The sequence below is a fragment of the Ovis canadensis genome, chromosome 5 (assembly GCF_042477335.2).
Source record: "Ovis canadensis isolate MfBH-ARS-UI-01 breed Bighorn chromosome 5, ARS-UI_OviCan_v2, whole genome shotgun sequence".
Classification (NCBI taxonomy): Eukaryota; Metazoa; Chordata; class Mammalia; order Artiodactyla; family Bovidae; genus Ovis; species Ovis canadensis.
The window spans coordinates 23,018,912-23,037,423 of NC_091249.1; the positions used below are offsets into that span (position 1 = coordinate 23,018,912).

Below are 18,512 nucleotides of genomic sequence, written 5' to 3' on the forward strand. Positions count from 1 at the left end.
ATGTGCACTGTCAAATTAAACACAAAGAGAAATAGGCATTATGTTCTCAGTTTTGGATAGCTTGTTTATTCCATTAAATTGTACACTTTTTATTTAGTTACTTATTTAGGCTGCACAGGTTCTTCATTATGGTGTGCAGTCTTTTCTCTAGTTGTGGCATGTGGGCTCTCTAGTTGAGGTGCAGGGGCTTAGTTGCCCTGTAGCATGTGGGATCTTAGTTCCCAGACCAAGGATCGAACCTGTGTCCCTTGCATTGGAAAGCGGATTAATCACTGGACCATCAGGAAAGCCCCTCAAACTGTTATGCAGTTTATTTGTGTAATTATATTCCAATAACTTAATAAATGGAAAAGAATCCGATGGTGAATGGCTAAGGGTTGAATCTAGGGCTTAGGCAGGTGGTTCTCACTTAACATGGGTGAGAGCTGTCTTCTAATTGGGAAGGAAGTCAAACATCATTTATGGATATAGAAATGCTGAAATTAAATATAAGTAATTCACATGATAAACTCATTTTTTTTCTGTAAATAGGAGATCAGCATAGATACAGAAATAACCATAAACCGATTCAAGACAGAAGAGCATGGCATGCTTATTCAACATCACTTAGAAACATAATAGAGGGATTTACAGCTGACTACACACTCATGGGGAGAATAATAAAAGTTGGTACAATTCCCAGTATATAATTTCATTTGATAATAAAATGTAGAGGCCTTGAATTCAAAGAAATGGAAATTTTGGGAAATAAATGGATCAAGTTTTACTTCAGCAACCTGATCAAAGAATTGGGCTCTGAGGTTTTGAGCCCTAAAATCACAGGCATTTCTTCAGCCCCAGGAAAACTGGTCCTTATATAGCTGCCATCCCAATGATCCTTTTCAGAGCCCTCTTTATGTCTTTATTCCTCAGACTATAGATGAAGGGGTTCAGCATGGGTGTGACCACAGTGTATATCACTGAGGAAACAGCACTTGATTGTGAGCTGTGAGTAGCAGCAGAGCTAAGATACACTCCCAGGACTGTGCAAAAGAATAAAGCGACAACTGAGAGGTGAGAGGCACAGGTGGAAAATGCTTTATACTTCCCCTGAGCAGATGAAATTCCTAGTATAGAGAAAACTATCTTAGAATATGAGTAAAGTATTCCAGTGAGGGAAATGCCACCATACACCCCAGCTGCAAAATACATCAACATGTCATTAAGAAAAGTGTCAGAACAAGCAAGCTGAACCACTTGATTAACTTCACAGAAAAAGTGGGGGATTTCCAAGTCTGTACAGAAGGCCAGCCACAACACCATTATGCTTTGTGTCAAGGAATTCAGAGCACTCATGATCCAGGACAGCAGAACCAGGAGTCCACAGAGCCAGGGGTTCATGATGACTGTGTAGTGGAGTGGGTGGCAGATGGCCACAAAGCGGTCATAGGCCATCACGGTCAGGAGGAACACGTCCAATGTTGCAAAAAATAAGAAAAAATGCATCTGGATGATGCAGCCTTCATAGGTTATTACTTTCTTCTGTGTCCTTATGTTCCTCAACATCTTTGGGACAGTGGTAGAGATAAAACAGATGTCTACAAAGGACAGATTGGAGAGGAAGAAGTGCATGGGGTTGTGGAGGTGGGAGTCTGAGCTGACAGCCAGGATGATGAGCAGATTTCCAAACACAGTGATCAGGTACATGGAGAGGAAAAGCCCAAATATGAGGGGCTGCAGTTCTGGTTCATTTGATAATCCCAGGAGAATAAATTCTGAAACTGGTGTCTCATTCCCAGGTCCCATGTGATGCAAATGACTGCCTAGAAACAAAAAATAGCATGACTAGTTTTTCAAAAATTGGCATTGCAAACATAGGTGAACTCTAACATTTATATTTTGCATTCAAAAAATATTCATGATTTTGTGTAGAAATTTCCCCTTCAAGCCAATCTCCTGTGCCATCTCCAAATAGGAAAGCCTATCTTACAGTTAGCTTTTCCCCCCAGTGGTCAGGTATTCGACATTTGTAATGAGGGATTTTGTCATGCATTTGAGGGAATACAAATTTAAGGCCTACTACATTCTGGAGAAACAGGAGAGGGTGCTGAGAGACAATAGGTCCTGTAGTTCAATGGTGGAGAAAATATATAAGTAAAAAATTTAAAAACTCATACAAATGATCATATGTTGACAAGTGCAGAAAAGGAAATTAGATCAAACATAAAGATGAGAGTTGATAAGGGTATTATTATTTTTTTATTATTATATTTTTCTGTTAATTAAATTTATTTATTTATTTATTTTAATTTAATTTTTTACTTTACAATACTGTATTGTTCAGGTAGCCTGGAAAACATTTGATCAGAGACCTCAAGAAAGAGAATGAAGGAGACATGAGTCTCTCTGCGTAGAAGTGTGTGCTAGTCAGAGGGAACAGCTGTGTTTCAAAACAACCAACTCCCTGACTTCCTTCTCTCCCAGTGACTCCCCACTGTGAAACGAGCTCCAGATTCCACAGTTTCAAATCCTAGCCTTGACTCTGTGTGACTGAACCACCACTTCACCCTTGTGCTGCCTTCACTCACATCAATCTCATGAATATTAAACTTGAGTCACAGCTTCACTTGATGCCACAGGCTCAAGACTCAGAGCTTATATGCACCTCCTCAGAGAATCAACCACTCTATTTGGAATTTTCACCCCTCCCTATCTCCAAAACACCATCTTCTTTTTCAGATCATTTCTTTCATGAATTCTCCCCTTTTTAAAACATTTGTACAGAAAACAGGGAATTTCACTTACAGTCATTTAGATACAGGGTTATCATTATGAGGTTTTAATTAATTCTGCATCTTTTATTCTTTGTTAGACTATAAGTACCTTGAGGCATATGTCAATATCATACATACTCTTCAACCCCTTAGATTTTGTTTAGCTGGGAGCAGTACCTGAATAAATACATACTGCATGAAGGAATGAAAAAGACACGTTCTCATAGAAATCGCTAAAAAGGACCAGGGAAACATTAACATAGTTTTCAAAGACATGCTGGAGAAACGTTTCCCATATTCTGAGATTCACACCTATTAGAGGTTCACACTATGTAGTTTGTAAGAATAAAATAAGGTAGAAAAAATAAAATGGAAAATTAAAATGTCAGACTGCATCACATACAGTAGGATTTTTCTGATTCTTTTTGTTCAGTCAGATGCCTGTGTTCGTGTTTGCTCATGCCCATGCATGCATGTGTGGATCACATGACAGAGTCAAAAAAGTTACTTACCCGCTGCAATAAATGCAAGAAGACATTTATAAGAGACCAGTCCTTGCTGAAGGAGAAGCAGTATAAATAGAGGCCAAGGTAAGAGCAGGTTGCAGAAGGACCAGACAGGAGTGTGGGGGCTGAAGGGACTTCAGACTCAAGGGCCCGCAAACTGACTGCACTTCTATTCCTCCAGTGCCTCACTACCGCGCCCACATCAGGCCCTCTGTCAATTCTTTATTGCATATTTATCCCTGCATATTTGTCCACAATTTTCATACGGTCCAGTAGTGCATGACTCTCCTTTTTATTGCTTTTCTTTCTTTTTAAAAATAGATTTTATTTATTTAATTTTGGTTGTGTTGGGTCTACATTGCTGTGCGGACTTTTCTCTAGGTGAAACGAGCAGGGGCTACTCTCTAGTTGTGGTGTGGCTTTCTCATTGCTGTGACTTCCCATTGCAGAGTCCAGGCTCTAGGGTGTGTGGGCTTGAGTAGTTGCACCACCTGGGCTCTAGATCACAGGCTCAATAATTGTTGTGCACAGGCTTAGTTGCTCCACAGCATGTGGGATCTTCCTGGATCAGGGATTGGACCATGTCTCCTACATTGGCAGGTGGATTCTTCACTACTGAGCCAGGACGTAAGCCCCCTATCATTTTTCTTAAGTGGCATTTTTCTTTGTTATTCCTTGGCTTTGATTTTTTTTTTTTTGGTGGCAAACCCCTTGGTCACACTCTACTTCTGAGACTTGTCCCACCTGTGATTAACTCCTCATAATATACCCTACAAAATCCAATAAACACCACAGAACCTATCCCTTCCTTCACGTGATTTGTACCTGATGACACTTTGCAATATATGTGTTTATTTTATTCTGAAATAAAATAAATGTTAAATCTATTAAAATATTAGATCCAAATCATCAGAGACCTTACCTGCTTTGTACACTCTGGTGCCTTCATAGAGGTATTAATAAAATTACAGAGGAAATAATAGAGCAAAAAAAGAAAGGAACAATAACACTCAAATGCCAGTATATGAAACAATGTGCATAGATAATATGTAATAGAGAAGCAAATGATAATTCACCCCCCAAATATATTCAGCCTCCCGGGTAACAAACCTAATGCAAAATTAAGCCTTTTAGCATAATATGACTCTGTATACTAAATTCAGTTTTTTCAAGTGAATACTCAATGTGAGAAAAGATTCTATGAAATGTGTGTCTTAAGAACTGTAAGCTTCCAGGTAGTAGCTATTCCATTGATCTGGGTTTTCCTTATGAATATAGAACATGCTCAAATATACCCCATCTCAAAAATCAAAAATAAATACATAAAATGTCATCACTTCACTGCAAGCCACTCTTAACCAAATAGCATGTTTTCCTACTCTCTTAAACTGCAAATCTCTTTGGAAATGTTCGACTTTTACTGACACCACTATGCCTTCCATTTCTTCTTGAGTCTCCTCTAACTAGGTTTTCGTCCCCATCACATAATTATCAACAATTCTTGAATTGCTGAATGCAGTAGACACTTGTCTTTTTTACATATGAAACAAACTGATTATAAATTATTAAGACAACCTTGGCTCTGGACCAGCAGTTCGGGCTTTCAGGTGACCTCAAGTAAATGTTCTTGGGTTTCATCCTCTCTGACTTTCTCCTGCTGGGCTTTCAGACTCACCCAGATAGGAAGTCTGAGAGGAAGGTCTCTGTGTGGAAGTCCAAATTCCTCTTGAAGGGTTGATGGTGGAGACTGAAGCTCTGAATCCAGACAAGAAAGCAGGAAAGAGTGAAGCGTGGGTCTCTGAACCATAATTAAGAATCCAAATGCAAAACATGCCCCGTTCAGCTAAAGGTGGAGCTGCTCAGACATTGCAGCAGCGGAGATATTTATAGCTCTGTGTATTTGCGGTATCTGCTCATTATACATGTTCAGCACATTTCCACTATTACTTCAATCCTCACACATCATTTCCTCAGGGGAACTTGTCTGGACAGAATGGAGTTTTTTCAGCTGATTGGTCATTCCCAGGAGACCAGATTAGAAGTCAAGTGTATCCAATTCTTATTACTACTCCATGAACCCTCCTGTATCCCAGAGTTCTAACACTGACACTTTTTGCAACTCTGAGTCAAAGTGTCCTCTAAGTCTGAGGAACCTGTCTGGACTAAGACCCTTGGGTTTCAAAAGCACTATCTTGTGATGGGAATGCAGCTGTTACTATCTCCAGAAAATTATTATTTCCTCCTCAATAAGGGATAGAGCTGTGTTCCTTTGCTATGGAACCATAGCTAAAATAATCCCTGACTTCAAAACGCTTTTGACACATCAATTAGGTGTTTTCTGTTTTAACACAAGTGAAAAGCTAGGGTTTAATCCTTTAATCATAAAAAAAGTTGGTAATGATAAGAGATCCACATGGATCTTTTAATGCACCATGGACTGAGCTTAGCATCTTATATCTGTTGTCTCATTTGTTACTTTGCCACAGAACATCTTATGAGGATGTACAATTATAAGCCTCATTCTAAATTTGCAAAATTATGGTTCAGAAGGGTGAGGTGATTAAACTGATTATCAGGGAAATGCAAATCAAAACCACAATGAGGTACAATCTCACCCAGGTCAGAATGGCTGCGATCCCAAAATCTACAAACAATATATGCTGGAGAGGTTGTGGAGAAAAGGGAACCCTCTTACACTGTTGGTGGGAATGCAAACTAATACAGTCACTATGGAGAACAGTGTGGAGATTCCTTAAACAACTGGAAATAGAACTTCCATATAACCCAGCAATCCCACTTCTGGGCATACACACCAAGGAAACCAGAATTGAAAGAGACACATGTACCCCAATGTTCATCACAACCCTGTTTATAATAGCCAGGACATGGAAACAACCTAGATGTCCATCAGCAGACGAATGGATAAGAAAGCTGTGGTACATATACACGATGGAATATTCCTTAGCCATTAAAAAGAATGTATTTGAGTCAATTCTAATGAGGTGGGTGAAACTGGAGCCTGTTATACAGAGTGAAGTAAGTCAGAAAGAAAAATACCAATATAGTATACTAATGCATATATATGGAATTTAGAAAGATGGTAATGATAATGCTATATGAAAAACAGCAAAAGAGACACAGATGTATAGAACAGTCTATTCAACTCTGTGGGAGAAGGTGAAGGTGGGATGATTTGAGAGAATAACATTGAAACATGTATATTACCATATGTGAAATAGATGGCCAGTCCAGGTTCAATGCATGAGACAGGGTGCTCAGGGCTGGTGCACTGGGATAACCCAGAAGGATGGGATGGGGAGGGAGGTGGGAGGGGGGTTCAGGATGGGGAACACATGTACACCCATGGCTGATTCATGTCAATGTATGGGAAAAACCACTACAACACTGTAAAGTAATTAGCCTCCAATTAAAATAAATAAATTAAAATTTAAAAACAAAAAACAAAAAACCAAAGCTATGAAGTGAGTAAGGTGTGTGTGGTGATTAGAACATGAGATTTTTCTAGTTCTCTTGCTCTAGGTCAGTGGTTCTCAGTCATTGTTCTGTATGAGATAGAAGAAAAGGCCTGATAAAGTGAGTTACTTAAATTACATAGTGAAGGTGCCAAGTAGAGCTTATTCAATATGAGTAATACAATTTCTAACTATTCTTTTAGTAAAATAAAAGAAAAAACTTGAAATGATATATGTCACTTGAAAAGATACTATTCTTAAGAAATTCCCATAGACTCAAGAAATAAAAGGGAATTTGCAAATATTTCTGATATAAGCTTGGAAGAAAATATGTCAAAGCAGGAAAATGAAATAAATGGGAAAGCTTAATAAACTGCATTATTTACATATAAACAGAAGTTGAAGTCAAAAAACGTAAAATTAAGGAAGCAATAGAAAAGACAAATTATATGTTCACAGTCTTACGGAAGAATGGCAATTTCTGGATCCACTTATTAGCCCCAGAAGAGTTTGCCCTTTTATTGCTCAATGAATCTTTTCAGAGCCTCCTTTATGTCTTTATTCCGAAGACTGTAGATGAAGGGGTTCAGCATCGGGGTGACCACAGTGTACATCACTGAGGCTATTGCACTTGAGTGTGAGTTGTGGGCATCAGCAGGGTTAAGGTACACTCCTAGGATTGTACAATAAAATAAGGAGACAACTGAGAGGTGAGATGCACAGGTGGAAAATGCTCTGTACTTCCCCTGAGCTGATGAGATTCGTCGTATGGAGGAAACTATCTTAGAGTAAGAGTAAAGTATTCCAGTGAATGGACCACCACTCAGCAGCCCAGCTGCAACATACACCATCACATCATTAAGAAAGGTGTCGGAACAGGCACTTCGGACTACCTGATTGAGTTCACAGAAATAGTTGGGGATCTCCGGGACTCTACAGAAGGACAGCCGCAACATCATTAAGATTTGTATCAAGGAATTCAAGGCACTCATCATCCATGACACTAGAACCAGCAGTCCACAGAGCCAGGGGTTCATGATGACTGTGTAGTGCAGGGGGTGGCAGATGGCCACAAACCGGTCATAGGCCATCACGGTCAGGAGGAAGTCATCCAACCCTGCAAAGAGTAGTAAAAAGTATATCTGGTTGATGCAGCCTTCATAGGTGATAACTTTGCTCTGCATCTGGATATTCCACAGCATCTTTGGGATGGTGGTAGAGATGAAACAGATGTCTACAAAGGACAGGTTGGAGAGGAAGAAGTACATGGGGGTGTGGAGGTGGGAGTCTGAGCTGACAGCCAGGATGATGAGCAGGTTTCCAAACAAAGTGATCAGGTACATGGTGAGGAAAAGCCCAAATATGAGGGGCTGAAGTTCTGATTCATTTGATATTCCAAGAAGAAGAAATTCTGAAATATGTGTATCATTCTCTGGTTCCATGTGGTAGAAGGAATGACCTGGAATTAAATCCCCCCAAATGATATGACCACTTTTCACAAAAATGAGCATTACTGGCATAATCAAATGATACAATTTATATTTTGCAGTCATGAAATCAATACCTATAATTTTGGTGTGAAATCTGTCCCCTTCAGGGCATTCCCTGTTCCATCTCTGATTACAAATACCTGGTCTTTTGCAGCCATTTCCCCAAGAGGTCAGGTATTGCATACTTTTAATGAGATTTCTGTCAATCCTCTGGGGCTCATAAATTGAGTACTTACCAGCTTCAAGGCAAGGGGTAGAGTGTGCTGAGAGACAAAAGTTCCTATAATTGGATGCTGGAGAAATAATGTTATCAAATATAAAATCATATAACATGTTAAATGGTGACAGATAAAAAGAAGAAAAAGGGGGCATAAGGGAGAGAGGCTGGGGTATTATTCTTTACCAGGTGTTCAGGTAGGCTGGCAAAGTAGGTAACATTTGAACAGAGATCTCAAGGAAGAGAGGCCTGGTAGAAGGAATGGCCAATGCAAAGGCCCTGAAGAAGACACCTGTTTCAGGCTCCAAAGAAGCCAGTTTCCCAAGGGGAAGATCCAAGAGGGAGGGTGATGAGAGAGGGGGCCAGAGGATGCTAAGAAATGAAGTGACCTTCCTGCTGCTACTCAACGTTAAGGTACTGCTACTGCTGCTGCTGCTAAGTTGCTTCAGTCGTGTCCAACTCTGTGCATCCCCATAGATAGCAGCCCACCAGGCTCCCCCGTCTCTGAAATTCTCCAGGCAAGAGTACTGGAGTGGGTTGCCATTTCCTTCTCCAATGCATGAAAGTGAAAAGTGAAAGTGAAGTCTCTCAGTCGCATCCGACTCTTAGCAACCCCATGGACTGCAGCCTACCAGGCTCCTCCATCCATGGGATTTTCTAGGCAAGAGTACTGGAGTGGGGTGCCATTGCCTTCTCCGACCTTAAGGTACAGGGAGTCCATAATTCACAAGTTGTTCTTTGCACGTTATTAATTTTATTTCTAAGGAATCCTGAGCACAAAAATCAATCCACTTTTTGTTTTCATATTTGGTTGACATTCTGTCATCTGTATTTTCAGGGGAACATTTTGGTGTACACCAGTTTCATATACCCTTCCTTTGAGGACTCTCATGGCCTACAACACACACACACACACACACACACACACACACACAGCACTGTGGTGGGGCTATTCTTCTCTCTGTAACTTTTATTTAATTCCATGTCTTTTTTCCCTGCTAGACCGTGAGAACCTTGACACATGCAGCAATGTTATACACATTCACCACTTTTTCCCTACCCCACTCTGAGCAGATTTAGTGGGGAACTGTAACTAATTCAATATATATTGCATGGACTTGAAAGAATATGGCCTCACAAAAATTGCTGACAATAAAAGACAATAAGTGACAGAAAAGATGCAGGGGAATACTAGAATAGGCATGGAAAACAAGCAAGCAGAATGTTTTCATGTTCTCAGATTAGGTCCCATTGGGACCTATTTTGAACTATGGTCTGCAAAAATTAAATAGAATATAATAAATGAAACATACAAAAAGTATCATAGTATATGATAACTAGTAAGGATACACACAAAATCATTTATGACCCTCTTTGCTCGTCATATGCATGGTTAGGAACCTGTCTGTGTGTGTATATGTGTGTTTGTCTGTGTTTGTCTATACAGACATGCTAGTGTGCATGTGCAGTTGTGGAGTCACGTCTGATTCTTTGCGATCAACCCAGGATCATGATGTAAAAGGCATATCTTACTTTGGGACTTAGTCAAAAACTCTGGAATCCACTGCAGTAAAGGCAAGAAAACTTTTAAAAGGGCAGTTCCTGCTTATCCTCAATATGAATAAAGAGCCCAACAGAGGAGCCAGGTTTCAGAGAGAAGAGGCAGCTGTTTGGGTGCTGAAGTACCTTGGATTCAAGGGCACACAGACCACGGGACCTTTACTGCTCCACTTTCTTCATCATGTCATCAGTGTCAGGTCCCTGATCTAATTTTTAATCCTGTACCTATTCCTATTTATTTGCCACTCCAATTTTCCATATGGTCCAATAGTGAATGAGGTTGGCCTTTCTCTTATTTTTCTCTGTGTAATTCTTCTCTTGGGCTGTAAATTTTTATCTCTCTCTTTTTTTTTTCCCTTTCAGACATATCCAGTAGGTTTCCTTTTGGACGCTAGTCCAGGTTCTGCTCCTTATACCTCGTGCAAAATTCTCCCCAGCTCATACTCTGTAATACACAGCATTTACCACAACTGTCTGTCTCCATTCTTCAGATGAATTATCGCTGAGGATGTTGTTATTCATGAACTTATTTTATTGTGTTCTGTTTTCTCTATTATAATATCCAAATAAGCAAGAATCTCCTCTGCTTTGTTCACACTTTTGTTTTCATAAATGTGTGCACATATATGGAAAAAAATTGAAAATGAGGTGGAAACAAAACTAGGTTAAATATGGCAGTATCAAAACAAAATTAAGTGAAACATAATTAAAGTCTGGCAGGCAGATTCTTTACCACTGTGCCACCTGAAAAGCCACTAATAAAGTACTTATAAATAAATTAGTCAACCAACAAACAAACATGTAGGGAACAAGGTATAAGGCAGGTTGAGAAATGCTTGCAAACGAGACTCTCAACCAGGGCTGAACATTCTTACAAACGAGATGTTCAGCCAGGAATCCTCTGTTTGTTCCCGTGGGAAAAGAACATTTCTTGCACACAAGGATGTTTCTCTGATTCCTCAAAAGGAACAGACCCAAGGACAAAATGGATTCTAAGTTGATAAGGAAGTTCTCAAAACAAAGTCTTAGCTGCAGTAAATAAGGTAAAGGTTATCTCGCTCCGCGCCTGCGCACTGTATAGTCGCTAAATCATAGTGCTTGGCAACTTGCCCTGTAGATCATTGTGCAAAGGATATAAAATAAAGCAGCTGTAAGAAGCAAGGAGTTAAAGTAAAAAGATTCAAACCACTCTGCAGTGTTGGTGTTTCATTCCGTCGCTAGCACAAACATGTCCAAGTCTTGGCTCTGAACTAGTCTCCTGAGAATCTCTTGTGACCGTGGGTAAAATTTTTCATCTTCCATTCTCTCTGAATCTTACCTGAAGTATCTGTGAGTCCTTAGACCCACCTAGTTAGGTTCTTTGAAAGGAAGATCTTCTGTGGAAGTTTGAATTCCTTAAGGATGGTTTATGATGGAGTCTGAAGCTGTGTTCTCAGACAAGACAGCAAGACGAACTAAAGTCCCTTTGCAGATGCAGGACTCCAAAAGCAATGAGCATGTCTCCCCTACTCTGAGGTGGCTGAAGCAGAAGGACTGCAGCATGTGAGATATTTATGGATGCCTAGATTTGGTCTTTAGGGACATTTCCCTCTTGTTACTCCATCCTTAAGCATGTGATTTCTCCCAGTGAACTGGTCTAGAGAGGAGTTTCTCGTAACGATTTTCTGTTCCCAAGAGACCAAGTTAGAAGTCAGGTGAATCCTGTTTATACTAACCCTTCTCCACGAACTCTTCTGCCTTCTAGAGTTCCAAACTTCTAGCACTTTATCCCAAGTGTTCCCTTCCACACTGACTTTGGGGTCTTCTGGAAATAAGCCCTATTGTCACATATTTTGGTGACTTGTCTTTCTGGTGCAGGTTCCAAGGGTTGACACATAAAATGTATGGCACTAATCTATCGTCTTTTAGGAAAAAGTGAAGTCGCTCAGTCGTGTCCAACTCTTCATGACTCCATGGACTGTAGCTTGCCAGGCTCCTCTGTCCATGGGATTTTCCAGGCAAGAATACTGGAGTGGGTTGCCATTTCTTTCTCCAGGGGATCTTCCTGGTCCAGGGATTGAACCTGGGTCTCCTGCACTGCAGGCAGACTCTTTACCATCTGAGTCACTAGGAAAAGATCCCTGTAAATGTGAAATCCAGCCCACTTGTGGGTTACTATCCTGGGGTGGGGTTTTTGAAGAGACCACTTCTCTGCCTCTTCTGCCATGTTGATGTGGTCCTACTATCCTTTGTTGTGGAGCAGATGTTCAGCTGGGGCTTCCCTGATAGCTCAGCTGGTAAAGAATCTGCCTGCAATGCAGGAGACACCAGTTTGATTCCAGGGTCAGGAAGATCCCCTAGGAAAGGGATAGGCTACCCATTCCAGTATTCATGGGCTCCCCTGGTGTTCAGATGGTAAAGAATCTGCTTCCAATGCAGGAGACCTCGGTTTGACCCTGTGTTGAGAAGATCCCGTGGAGGAGGACATGCAACCAACTTCAGTATTCTTGCCTGGAACATTCCCATGGACAGAGAAGCCTGGCAGGTTACAGTCCATGGGGGTCACAAAGAGTTGGGCACAACTGAGTGACTAAGCATAGCACAGCAGCACAGATATTCAGCTAGTTTTCAGAGGAAATTAATCCACATGTAGCTGTAGATTTGGCATGTCCATGGGTTGTGGTGAGTTTAGGATATTTCTATGTTGCCATCTTGTGCTGCCACCCCAACATTTGATATTAGCCAAACAAGACTCATTTAAAGCTTTTGACACCTGAACTATAAAAGCATATATTTGTTTATTTTAAGCAACTTATTTGGCAGTATTTTACAACAGCAATATGGATCTAATACAGACATTTATTCAATAAAATTTGCTTACAAGAATTGATTTTAAACTTCTCAATTTATTCAATAGCTGGCCTCGGGTAAGGGCATTTTATGTGGAAAAGCGTACATAGGAAAAAAAAATCATTTAAATCAATTTGAAGATCTTCCACCTCATTAGATGATATAGTGAACTCCTCATTACATAATTGTAAATGTTGCTTGGCCAGGATGCCTTATAATATTATGGTAGAAAAGGAATCCATTATACAAGTTGAAGTCAGCTATTGTACTTTAAAATTTTGTGTCTATATTTCTACATTCTTCTGCTTCATGATAATTCAAATGTTCAACTTTTTTTTTTGGGGGGGTCTCTAACAAAAGCAGAAGATATCAAGAAGAGGTGTCAAGGATACACAGAAGAACTGTACCAAAATGATCTTCATGACCCGGATAATCACGATGGTGTGATCACTCATCTACAGCCAGACATCCTGGAATGTGAAGTCAAGTGGGCCTTAGGAAGCATCACTACGAACAAAGCTAGTGGAGGTGATGGAATTCCAGTTGAGCTGTTTCAAATCCTGAAAGACGATGCTGTGAAAGTGCTGCACTCAATATGCCAGCAAATGTGGAAAACTCAGCAGTGGCCACAGGACTGGAAAAGATCAGTTTTCATTCCAATCCCAAAGAAAGGCAATGCCAAAGAATGCTCAAACTACTGCACAATTGTACTTATCTCACACACTAGTAAAGTCATGCTCAAAATTCTCCAAGCCAGGCTTCAGCAGTACGTGAACTGTGAACTTCCAGATGTTCAAGCTGGGTTTAGAAAAGGCAGAGGAACCAGAGATCAAGTTGCCAATATCCTCTGGATCATGGAAAAAGCAAGAGAGTTCCAGAAAACCATCTCTGCTTTATTGACAATACCAAAGCCTTTGACTGTGTGGATCACAATAAACTGTGGAAAATTCTTCAAGAGATGGGAATACCAGACCACCTGACCTGCCTCTTGAGAAATCTGTATGCAGGCCAGGAAGCAACAGTTAGAACTGGACATGGAACAACAGACTGGTTCCAAATAGGAAAAGGAGTACGTCAAGGCTATATATTGTCACCCTGCTTATTTAACTTCTGTGCAGGATACATCATGAGAAACACTGGGCTGGAAGAAGCACAAGATGGAATCAAGATTGCCAGGAGAAATATTAATAACCTCAGATATGCAGATGACACCACCCTTACAGCAGGAAGTGAAGAGGAACTAAAAAGCCTCTTGATGAAAGTGATAGAGGAGAGCGAAAAAGTTGGCTTAAAGCTCAACATTCAGAAAACAAAGATTATGGCATCTGGTCCCATCACTTCATGGGAATAGTGGAAACAGTGGCTGACTTTATTTTTTGGAGCTCCAAAATCACTGCAGATAGTGACCACAGCCATGAAATTAAAAGATGCTTACTCCTTGGAAGACAAGTTATGACCAACCTAGATAGCATATTCAAAAGCAGAGACATTACTTTGCTGACTAAGGTCCGTCTAGTCAAGGCTATGGTTTTTCCTGTGGTCATGTATGGATGTGAAAGTTGGACTGTGAAGAAGGCTGAGCACCGAAGAATTGATGCGTTTGAACTGTGGTGTTGGAGAAGACTCTTGAGGGTCCCTTGGACTGCAAGGAGATCTAACCAGTCCATTCCGAAGGAGATCAGCCCTGGGATTTCTTTGGAAGGAATGATGCTAAAGCTGAAACTCCAGTACTTTGGCCACCTCATGCGAAGAGTTGACTCATTGTGAAAGACTCCAATGCTGGGAGGGATTGGGGGCAGGAGGAGAAGGGGACGACAGAGGATGAGATGGCTGGATGGCATCACTGACTCGATGGATGTGAGTCTGAGTGAACTCCAGGATTTGGTTTTGGACAGGGAGGCCTGGCGTGCTGCAATTCATGGGGTTGCAAAGAGTCGGACACGACTGAGTGACTGAACTGAACTGAACTGAACTGACAGTGTAGAGACCTAAACAAAACAGGCTCTTTGTTGTGGTGTGGAAGCTTCTCTACTTGCTGTGCATGAACTCGAGAGCAAGCAGTCTCAGTAGCTGTTGCTTGTAGGTTTCTCTAGTTGCAGAATGTGGACTCTAGTTGTGGTGCATGGGTTTAGTTGCCCCGTGGAATATGGTATCTTACTTCCCTGACTAGGGATTGAACTCACGTTCCCTGCATTGAAAGGCAGATTCTTAACCACCTGATCACCAGTGAACTCCCAAAATATTCATTGTTTTCATTTCTATTTCTCTCAGGTTTCTTTTTAACATAGAGGAATTCATAATTGTGTCCACATGTGTATATGTGTGTGTATGATTTTGTTTATTTGAAGGAAAATATATACAAGCACACAGATAATCAGATATAATATTTATCCTTGTTTTCTTTGGGCTGAAAAATGAACTTCTACACCCTTCATTTATTTCTCAGAGCATCCACGTGAAGTTTTGTTTATTATCTCCACAATACCTTCAGAAATATGCAAGCTGAGGCTCAAGGAACTGAAATTTCTCATAGTTATATAGCAAAGCATTTAAAGATATGCTTTAAATTATACTATCAAATTATACATAAGTGGAAACATGCAATATGCTCATTAATTTTTGTATAACTCCTTTAATTTATCAAATTATACACTCTAAGTATGCAGTTTTTTGTGTTAATCATACTCTGATTATTTAATTAAATTTAAACGATTCAATGATGTGTGGCTAAGGGTAGGATGTAAGCATAGGTAGCTGGTTCTCATTTAGCAAAGGTAGGAGAAGAAAGCCAAGTATTATTTATGGATGTAGGAACAGTGGAACTAAATTTAAGTAATTTGCATGGTAAACTCATTCTTTTCTGTAAATATATGACTAGTCTTAACAGAACTATAGTAAACTGAAGATAAATTGATTCAAGACAGAAAAGCACTACAGCCTTGCTAACATCATGGATGAATCTTAAAAAAGCAGTATAGAGACTGACAGCTGACTACACACTCATGAGCTACACAAAGAAATCAGTACAACTCCCCAGCATAAAACTTCATTGAATAGTAAGGATATTATGGTAACCAAATTGACATAGTTGGCTTGTCATGCAGCAACAGCTAACTGATACAAGAATCCAAATGAACAGAACTGAGAGCGATTATAATAATATACAGCATTTTATTTTTGGCATATGCTCTTATATTTGAGGAGAATATCCATAGTCATTCCATTACCCAAGCTTATTTCAGGTAACTATAGCAACAAGTGACTATCTTCTAGGAAACTAGGAGAGGTGGACAGATATGCCTGTTGTACAGAAAACCTGGTGACTCTGAATCATATGACTGGGCAGGATGTCAACCTCTCTTGTGGATCATCCTCTGATCATGAGGAATGAAGAGACTCCTTGCTGGGAGCCAGCATAGGGAATCCCACCCGTGGCAAAAGTCATGAGGAAGGGGGCCTGGCAAAAGGCAAAGGCTGAGATCAGGCCTCAGGGGTATCCCTGGATTTTCCTGAGCATCTACCCCCAAAACCAGAGTCTGCCTGCTTTATTGTACTGTGCTTTCCACTCTTCTGACATAACAGGGGGCTATTTCTGACCACCTTTCTCTGGAAAGAGTTAACTTAGAGCTCCAGTTAACAGTCTCCTGCATATAAAATGAGTGTCTCAGCTCAAATCCCTCTGATGGCTCTCTAACTTGCCTGACAGTTAGAGACTTTTACAACTTGTGATTGTTTACAGCTCCCCAACCATGAAAGGCATGGAGCTTAAAACATCTTAAAGATATAGAGCCTTTTTAAAAGAGCTAAGAATTATATTGGTGATGGGTTTTCATTGTTGAGTCAATGACTGCTGCCAGGCCTCCATATTCTTTATCTTTTAGGCACCTGAAAGATATTAATCAATGTAATTGGATATAGAAAAAAGAATATAGTAGTTTTGATGTTAGCAACACTAGACTTTTGAGTTAGTGAACTTTCTTTTTGTTATAAATCACTGTACTCCTCTTTCTTCGTTATAAATAGTTGTGTCCTTGCTATATAAGAATGTAACCTTATTTAGTGCTTTCTGAGAGTGGCACCAGACTTTGGAAAGAACAACATTTTGAGGCAAATAAGTTATCTGGTTGACAGACCCTTATCAGAAAAGGGCCGTAAAATGCTAATAGGCCTCCTGGCCAGAAGATGATGTAAATCACCTAAGACTTGTGTATACAGCTAGGTATGCAGAGAGAAAGCCTGGTCTCGATAAGAGTCAAGGCTGCTGATGCTGGATAACTGTGTATTATTCATTGATCTCTATGTACAACCAAAAGTATAAAAAGCTTTCCCAGGCAATAAAGGATGGACCAGTCACTGGAAAGACTGGTTTCCCCCGTGTGGTCTTTTCTCCTTTTTTTCTGGCTGAATTCCCATTAGGAACGTGGAGGCTCGCCATGTCTACTTACTTGCCCTGGCTTCTAAGACCCATGTGAGAGGGAGCCCAAGGCCGGGCACCCTCCACTATTCAAGCGGGCACTGGTGGCCTATGTAGGTGGTGCAAGTTTCTTGTCTTGAAACTTTATTAGCTTTCCATGTAAACCAAGTTATTCAGCATCTATTCTCCACTAATTTCCCTACTACACTATTCCTTCCTGATCTCTTTATATTTCTAATTAAATAGTATTTCCCAGGCGCTGACTCTGTCCCCGCTTCGAATTCCCTGGATCCACCAGGGCTGGACCCTGGCAACTCCTGAGTTTGAAAGACATGGGAAATGGATGAATTGATGTTGTTCACTCACCATCTTTGTGTACTTATGACACATCAAGAAAGAGGAGATATTTCATAAAACGACAGAAAGAGTCATGTTAGTAGGTAGCATTAGAAGTTTTCAAGCACAAACAGGACAAAAACAAAGTGACAAAATGTAAAATACAGTAACCAACTCTTCACCTCAATTAATAAAATCTCTCACTTATGGGGAGACATCTTATCAGCTCAGTTCAGTTCAGCTGCTCAGTTGTGTCCAACTCTTTGCGACCCCAAGAATCGCAGCATGCCAGGCCTCCCTGTCCATCACCAACTCCCAGAGTCTACCCAAACTCACGTCCATCGAGTCGGTAATAACATTCAGCCATCTCATCCTCTGTCGTTTCCTTCTCCTGCCCCCAATCCCTCCCAGCATCAGGGTCTTTTCCAATGAATCAACTCTTCGCATGAGGTGGCCAAAGTATTGGAGTTTCAGCCTCAGCATCAGTACTTCCAATAAACAACCAAGACTGGTCTCTTTTAGGATGGACTGGTTGGATCTCCTTGCAGTTCAAGGGACTCTCAAGAGTCTTCTCCAACACCACAGTTGAAAAGAGTCAATTCTTCAGTGTTCAGCTTTCTTCACAGTCCAAGTCTCACATCCATACATGACCACTGGAAAAACCATAGCCTTGACTAGATGGACCTCTGCTGGCAAGGTAATGTCTCTGCTTTTTAATATGCTATCTAGGTTGGTCATAACTTTCCTTCTAAGGAGTAAGCGTCTTTTAATTTCATGGCTGCAATCACCATCTGCTGTGATTTTGGAGCCCCTTAAAGTCTGACACTGTTTCCATTGTTTCCCCATCTGTTTCCCATGAAGTGATGGGACCAGATGCCATGATCTTAGTTTTCTGAATGTTTAGCTTTAAGCCAACTTCTTCACTCTTCTCTTT

At 40.5% G+C, this 18,512-nt stretch overlaps 2 protein-coding genes across 2 annotated transcripts; both read right to left on the reverse strand.

Annotated features, from left to right (window-relative positions):
• Nucleotides 1–38: 38 nt before the first annotated feature.
• On the reverse strand, nucleotides 39–5,170 carry LOC138441677 (olfactory receptor 7A17-like). The gene is made up of 2 exons (XM_069592774.1): nucleotides 4,935–5,170; nucleotides 39–1,802 (listed from the first exon to the last, which is right to left on the reverse strand). The coding sequence occupies exons 1-2, from the start codon at nucleotides 5,089–5,091 to the stop codon at nucleotides 853–855; spliced, it is 1,107 nt and encodes a 368-aa protein (XP_069448875.1). The 5' UTR covers nucleotides 5,092–5,170; the 3' UTR covers nucleotides 39–852.
• A 2,080-nt stretch (nucleotides 5,171–7,250) lies between these two features.
• Nucleotides 7,251–8,174, reverse strand: LOC138441678 (olfactory receptor 7A17-like). The gene has a single exon (XM_069592775.1). It carries the CDS (start codon nucleotides 8,172–8,174, stop codon nucleotides 7,251–7,253), a length of 924 nt encoding a protein of 307 aa, XP_069448876.1.
• Nucleotides 8,175–18,512: the final 10,338 nt, after the last annotated feature.